Source organism: Cervus elaphus, chromosome 16 (assembly GCF_910594005.1).
Source record: "Cervus elaphus chromosome 16, mCerEla1.1, whole genome shotgun sequence".
Classification (NCBI taxonomy): Eukaryota; Metazoa; Chordata; class Mammalia; order Artiodactyla; family Cervidae; genus Cervus; species Cervus elaphus.
In genome coordinates, this window is record NC_057830.1 from 9,856,075 (window position 1) to 9,862,256 (window position 6,182).

Genomic DNA, 6,182 nt, shown 5'->3' on the forward strand with positions numbered 1-6,182 from the left:
GTCTTGTTTCCCATTGTATATATCCTCAGTGAAGAACAGGGTGTCAGACATAGAGCTGACAAGGTCAGCACAAAGTTAGGGCCCTCAATAAGCAGATAGTGAATAAGTGAGGTTGGGCTGTTGCTTTGTATTTTTAGATTTTTGAGATGAGCATGACTACTTTTGAAGCAGGAGATAGATGGGCTCTTGGGCCAAACAGCTGATGTTCCTCAAGTGAATGACACTGAAATTTTATCCTCAGCCAGATGAGAACAACGCCTGATTCCCTTCCCCCACCAAAATGGAAGAAATGAACTAACAGTGAGGAATTTGTTAAACAGAAATGGAAAAGTGGGGTTTTTTACTGCTAACAAGCAAGAGAAATGGAAGAATGAGTAAACAGCTGTAAAACCCCCAAGAATAGGCCTGGAAGAGTCCAGCGACCCTACTTTTACTCTAGCTGTTTCTAGTGCACACAACTGGACTTGTCCTTCACAAATTTAATTCCTTAATCACTCTCTGTGAATTCTATCCTGCACCTGGCATTCTTTTCCCCTACACATCCTTGTAACTCCCCTGGCATTCTTTATTTCAAAAAGGTTACCAGCCAATAAACTCGTTGACGACCAAACTCAATGTTATGGCCATTTTAAAACTTTGCAGAAAAAAAGAATGCAAGATTGTCACTGCCTTGAACGGTATCACATACCCCTGAGCAAAGCCTAGACTATAAGGGGAAACATGATCTGAGGCATTAGCCTGCTGCATGCCCTCTGCCTGGCAAAGAAATAAAGCTATGCTTTCTCTTTCCTCCAAAACTGTCTCTGTATTTCTATCAGGCATCCCTGCAGTGCACAGGTACCTAAAATTTTGACTTCTTTTTTCATAAAAAGCAACGAGTTTCTACAGAGGACTCTACCCTCAGCAAATTGTCTTGGGTTAAGACACGTATTCAACAGAAAGCAATTCTCTACGAGTACCGACTGGGGACTCAGACCAGAGAGGGGCAGCACCTTGCCCAAGTTTACCCAGCACTCACCAAGCCAGACCTGGACAGAAATCCCCTCCTCCCAATCAGCCTGGGCACCTGGGGAGAGGGGGGCTCCGAAACCAAGGCGGGCGGAGAAGGAACTTGGCGGGGGGGGGGGTGGGGGGCGGAAGGAGAGGGGAGCAGAGAGAGCACGGGGGTAAATGAGAGGGACTGCGAGGCCGACTGGGCGAGGGTGAGGAGGCCAGGGGCACGCAGGGAGGGCCCAAAGCGATCAAGCTGATTGGTGAGGTGCGGGACGAGGAACCGAGAGGGTGTGGGGTCTTACGAAGGGGCAGAGAAGGTCACAGAAGAGACGAGGGGGGCAGAGAACGGTGGAGAGGGCTGGTGACTAGAGCGCCGGATACAGTGAGGTGAAGATGCGGCCGGAAGGAACCGAGAAGAAGCAGAGGGGAAGCGGCGTGGTCGGGGAGGGGAGGAGGGGCGCGGAGGGGCGCGCGGGGACAGGCGGAGGGGCGGGGAGAAGTAGAGGGGATGGGGAGAAGTGGAGGAGGCGGGGCAAAGACAGGCGGAGGGGCGGGGCGGAGAGGCGGAAGAAGCGGAGGAGGCGGGGCGGTGACAGGAGGGGGCGGGGAGAAGTGGAGGAGGAGGCGGGGCAGAGAGAGGAGGAGGGGCGGGGCGGAGAGGCGGACGAAGCGGAGGAGACGGGGTGGTGACAGGAGGGGGCGGGGAGAAGTGGAGGAGGCGGGGCAGAGAGAGGAGGAGGGGCGGGGCGGAGAGGCGGAAGAAGCGGAGGAGACGGGGCGGTGATAGGAGGGGGCGGGGAGAAGTGGAGGAGGCGGGGCAGAGAGAGGAGGAGGGGCGGGGCGGAGAGGCGGACGAAGCGGAGGAGACGGGGTGGTGACAGGAGGGGGCGGGGAGAAGTGGAGGAGGCGGGGCAGAGAGAGGAGGAGGGGCGGGGCGGAGAGGCGGAAGAAGCGGAGGAGGCGGGGCGGTGACAGGAGGGGGCGGGGAGAAGTGGAGGAGGCGGGGCAGAGAGAGGAGGAGGGGCGGGGCGGAGAGGCGGACGAAGCGGAGGAGACGGGGTGGTGACAGGAGGGGGCGGGGAGAAGTGGAGGAGGCGGGGCAGAGACAGGAGGAGGGGCGGGGCGGAGAGGCGGAAGAAGCGGAGGAGACGGGGCGGTGACAGGAGGGGGCGGGGAGAAGTGGAGGAGGCGGGGCAGAGACAGGAGGAGGGGCGGGGCGGAGAGGCGGAAGAAGCGGAGGAGACGGGGCGGTGACAGGAGGGGGCGGGGAGAAGCGGAGGAGGCGGGGCGGAGAGGCGGCGGAGGCGGAGAATGCGGGGCGGAGACAGGCGGGATGCAGGGAGAAGTGGAGGAGGCCGGGCTGAGACCGGCGGCGGAGGCGGAGGAGGCGGAGGAGGAGGCGGGGCGCTGAGAGGCGGCGGGGCGCTGAGAGGCGGCGGAGGCAGGGAGAAGGAAGAGAGGCGGAGGAGGTGGAGGGAGCGGAGGGGGCGGAGGGGGCGGAGGGAGCGGAGGGGGCGGGGTGGGGAGAGACGGAGGCGCAGGAGGAGGGCTGGGATTCCCGAGAAAAGGGCCTCCGCCGAGCGTCTGCGGCCTCTCCCTTCTCCCTAGCGGCCTTGGGGATGCAGCTTCCTTCCTGACCTACTTCCCGGTGAGGCAGGTAGGTCGTGGGCCCGGGGACTGGCGCCACAGATCCCGCTGCATACCTCAGGCGTAGTTAGGTCGCCCTAGGGCAGGGTACCTGTGTGGACCGTTGTTCTAGTCTTAGCTGTGCCAGTGACTCCCTTCCTGACTCTAGACGAGTTTGCGACCCTCCTGGGCCTACATCTGCCCACCTGCCCCGTGGGGTATCTTGGTTCGGGTCTCCCTAAGTTCCAGACTGACTGAAATTTCATTTCGTTGTCAAACTTCCTCTTAAGGTCCCCAGATTCACCAGCCAAATCTGTCCCTCAGCAACGACTTAGCTGCACTTTGAACTCTGGCACCTTAGGTTTCTACTGAACAGGTTGGGTGTCTGGAATCGGCGCTATGGCAAGAAGCTGTCTCCAGCCTCTAGATTTTAGGCTGAGAAATTAGTTTTCTGTGCACTAAGTCAGGAACCCTTCACCGGCTCTCCACCCAGGCAGGCGTTATCATCTGGGGCTCAGGGAGGTTTTAAGACAGGTAGGACCAGGTTGCTCTGCCTGTCTTTTGCCCTGAGCTGTAGAGGTTCACCAAAATCAGATTCTTGAAAAATCCAAGTACGTCTAAGCAGTGGAAGGGAGTACTGACCAGAGGATCTGGAGGTTTGGGTTCTGGTCCTGGAGTGCTTTGGCAGCATCAGAATTTGAACCCAGGCTGTCTCTGACTCCAAGGCCTGAACTTCCACCTCACTTGCCCTCTCATTCCAGGATTTTCTGCTGTGAAGACCTTACCTAAGCGCCAGCAGACCTAACCCACGAAGCTCAGAAAGAGAAGACCATCAGGTTAGGTGAGGGTGGTCTTGTCCAGCTTAACGTCCTGGGACCTGAGGCAGGGGCGGACCTAGGGTGGACTGGCCCCCCTCCTGCAGACCCATGGCGCACCGGCTACAGTTACGACTGCTGACGTGGGATGTGAAGGACACGCTGCTCAGGCTCCGCCACCCCGTGGGAGTGGAATATGCCACTAAGGCCCGGGCCCACGGGCTGGAGGTAGAAACCACAGCCCTGGGACAGGCCTTCAGGCAGGCGTACAAGGCTCAGAGCCAGCGCTTCCCCAGCTATGGCTTGAGCCATGGCCTCACCTCCCGCCAGTGGTGGCTGGATTTGGTCCAGCAGACTTTCCACCAGGCTGGTGTCCGGGATGCCCAGGCTGTGGCCCCCATCGCTGAGCAGCTGTACAAGGACTTCAGCAGTCCTAGCACCTGGCAGGTGTTGGAGGGGGCTGAGGCCACCCTTAGGGGGTGCCGAAAACGAGGCCTGAGGCTGGCAGTGGTCTCCAACTTTGACCGACGACTAGAGGACATCCTGGAGGGTGTTGGCCTGCGGGAACACTTTGACTTTGTGCTGACCTCTGAGGCTGCTGGCTGGCCCAAGCCCGACCCCCGCATTTTCCATGAGGCCTTGCGCCTTGCTCAAGTGGAACCGGTGGTGGCAGCCCATATTGGGGACAGTTACCAATGTGATTACAAGGGAGCACGGGCTGTAGGCATGCACAGCTTCCTGGTGGCTGGCCCCGAGCCTTTGGACCCTGCGGTCAAGGATTCTGTACCCCAGGAACACTTTCTCCCCTCACTGTCCCATCTCCTGCCTGCCCTTGACCACCTGGAGGGCGCCCCCGCAAGGCTTTGAGTCTGGAGAGGGAAGTGGCTAGGGCCGACAGACACTGGAGGCCGGGAGCCCTTTACTTCCCAGATCTGGCCTTTGCCACTCACCCTGCAGCCTCTGTAACACGTTCTGATTATAAAGCCTTGAGTGCGCCTTTCAGCCCTGCCCCACCAACCAGCTCCTGGTCTCTGAGAGGGTTCATTCATCACACCTGTGTCCCTTTGCCACCACAAGTCTCCCTCCCTCCAATAAGATTTATGACGGCCCAACTAGCTTCAAAACCAGCACTTTCAAACCTTCTTTTAGCAGCAGGGCCTTTTGTCATGGGAGTCCTTCTGTGGAACCCCAACGTGCAAAACAGGAAAAGTGCAAACTGCTAGGGTTGAAGCAGAGGTCCTGGGGTCCGTCTTCCACTCGTGAAGTCTCCGTGACTCCCCCTGGGAAGCCTAGAGATCAGAGGAGCTTAGCTAAGTAACCAGGACACTAAGCTGAGCTGTCAGGACACTGCCCTCTGGGACGGCAGTCTGAAGGGGAAACTTAATTTTTAAAATTTTTTTAGCTGTGCTGTGTGACTTGTGGGACCTTAGTTCCTTGACCAGGGATCAAACCCCATGTCCTCAAGAGAATTCCCTGAAGGAAATTTTAGACAAGGAACACACTAATTGCAGCTGATGTAGGCCTGCAGTGTGTTAGATACTCTGCCAGGGCCTTGTGTATGTATACATAACCCTAGGGGGCCTTGCAAGTGTGACTTCCACCTTACAGATGAGGAGATGGATTTGTGGGTTAGGTAGCCTGCCTGAGTCAGCGAGTACCTGCAGGAGCTGGGGTTCTCCTTTAGGCAGGTCTGACTCCAGAGCCCACTGGCCTGACTTCTAGTAGAAAGTGATCTGTGTCACATGAGACATGATGCCGTGGAGATCCAGGGAGAGTAGGGAAGATGCCCTAAGGATGGCAGTGTTGAAGGGCACCCCGCTCACAGGAATAGGGTGGGGGTGGGAGAGCACAGGGAACAGGGACTGGAGCTCAAGTGGCAGGAGTGCTGGGAATGGGGGTGTGGGGGGGATCACTGGAGAAGTTCCATGTCTCTTCCTGCCTTTCCCCCTTCACACTCCTCTCTACTTGCTGTTTATTGGAGACCTGTGCCCTGCCCAGTGCCAGGCCCAGGGGTACTACAGGGAAAAGGCACAGACAGGCACATACACAGGGTATGTCCAGGTGCCAACAGCTGGGGAGGGCTCTGCAGTGGACCCTGAACTAGGAGTGGCCCACAGATGGGCAGACAGATAAGAGGGGCACTCTTGGTAGCAGGCCCATGAACTGTGGACCCAAGGCTGCTGTGGGGAGATAGATTGGTGGCTGGGGGAGGGGAGTTTAGCATGACCTTTAGGTGCCACATAGAAGAAATGGCTTTGACCTAGGTTTTAAGCAGAATCTGTGCTCAGGCAAAGACAGGAAGCTCTTCTGAGACTTGGCAAGCCTCTTGTGGATCTGTCTTCTTTGGGCTTAGTGCCAAGGCCAGGGGACTAAACATTAATTTCCAGTTGTCAAGCAGTGAGGACTCAAGGGTCATGAGCTGTGGTTTCAGAGCTGCAAGGGCCTCAGAAGTCATGTCAACTGAGAAAGTTGATTTGACCCTCCCAGTGTTTAAGTAAATTATTGAATGAACTTCAGAGTGGGGAGGGTCCTGTCCTCCATCTTTGAGCCCAAGAGCCTTACAGGTAAGTTGCAGCTGAGACTGCCTTGGAACCGTGTTCCCAGGTGAAACAAAACGGGAGGACCACTGCTCTCAGTGACCTCCTCAGAGGATAGGAAGGGACTTGACCATGGTCTCAGCAATGCAGGGCCCAGAACCCTGTCCCCAGGCCCTTTCAGCCGTGTGCGCTGAGCTGTCCCTGCTTGTAG

At 57.5% G+C, this 6,182-nt stretch overlaps 1 protein-coding gene across 2 annotated transcripts; it reads left to right on the forward strand.

The window, feature by feature from the left end:
- Window positions 1-2,386: 2,386 nt before the first annotated feature.
- HDHD3 (haloacid dehalogenase like hydrolase domain containing 3) lies at window positions 2,387-4,558 on the forward strand. 2 transcript variants are annotated; one of them, XM_043927917.1, is made up of 3 exons: window positions 2,403-2,462; window positions 2,602-2,650; window positions 3,381-4,558. In XM_043927917.1, exon 3 carries the CDS (start codon window positions 3,546-3,548, stop codon window positions 4,299-4,301), a length of 756 nt encoding a protein of 251 aa, XP_043783852.1. In that variant the 5' UTR covers window positions 2,403-2,462; window positions 2,602-2,650; window positions 3,381-3,545; the 3' UTR covers window positions 4,302-4,558. The 2 variants fall into 2 exon arrangements, with proteins under 2 accessions (XP_043783851.1, XP_043783852.1); XM_043927916.1 differs by having other exon boundaries at window positions 2,387-2,650.
- Window positions 4,559-6,182: the final 1,624 nt, after the last annotated feature.

Excerpts from the sequence above, each read along its gene's own strand:
- HDHD3 (XM_043927916.1), top strand. The coding sequence starts at position 3,546 with ATGGCGCACCGGCTACAGTTACGACTGCTGACGTGGGATGTGAAGGAC.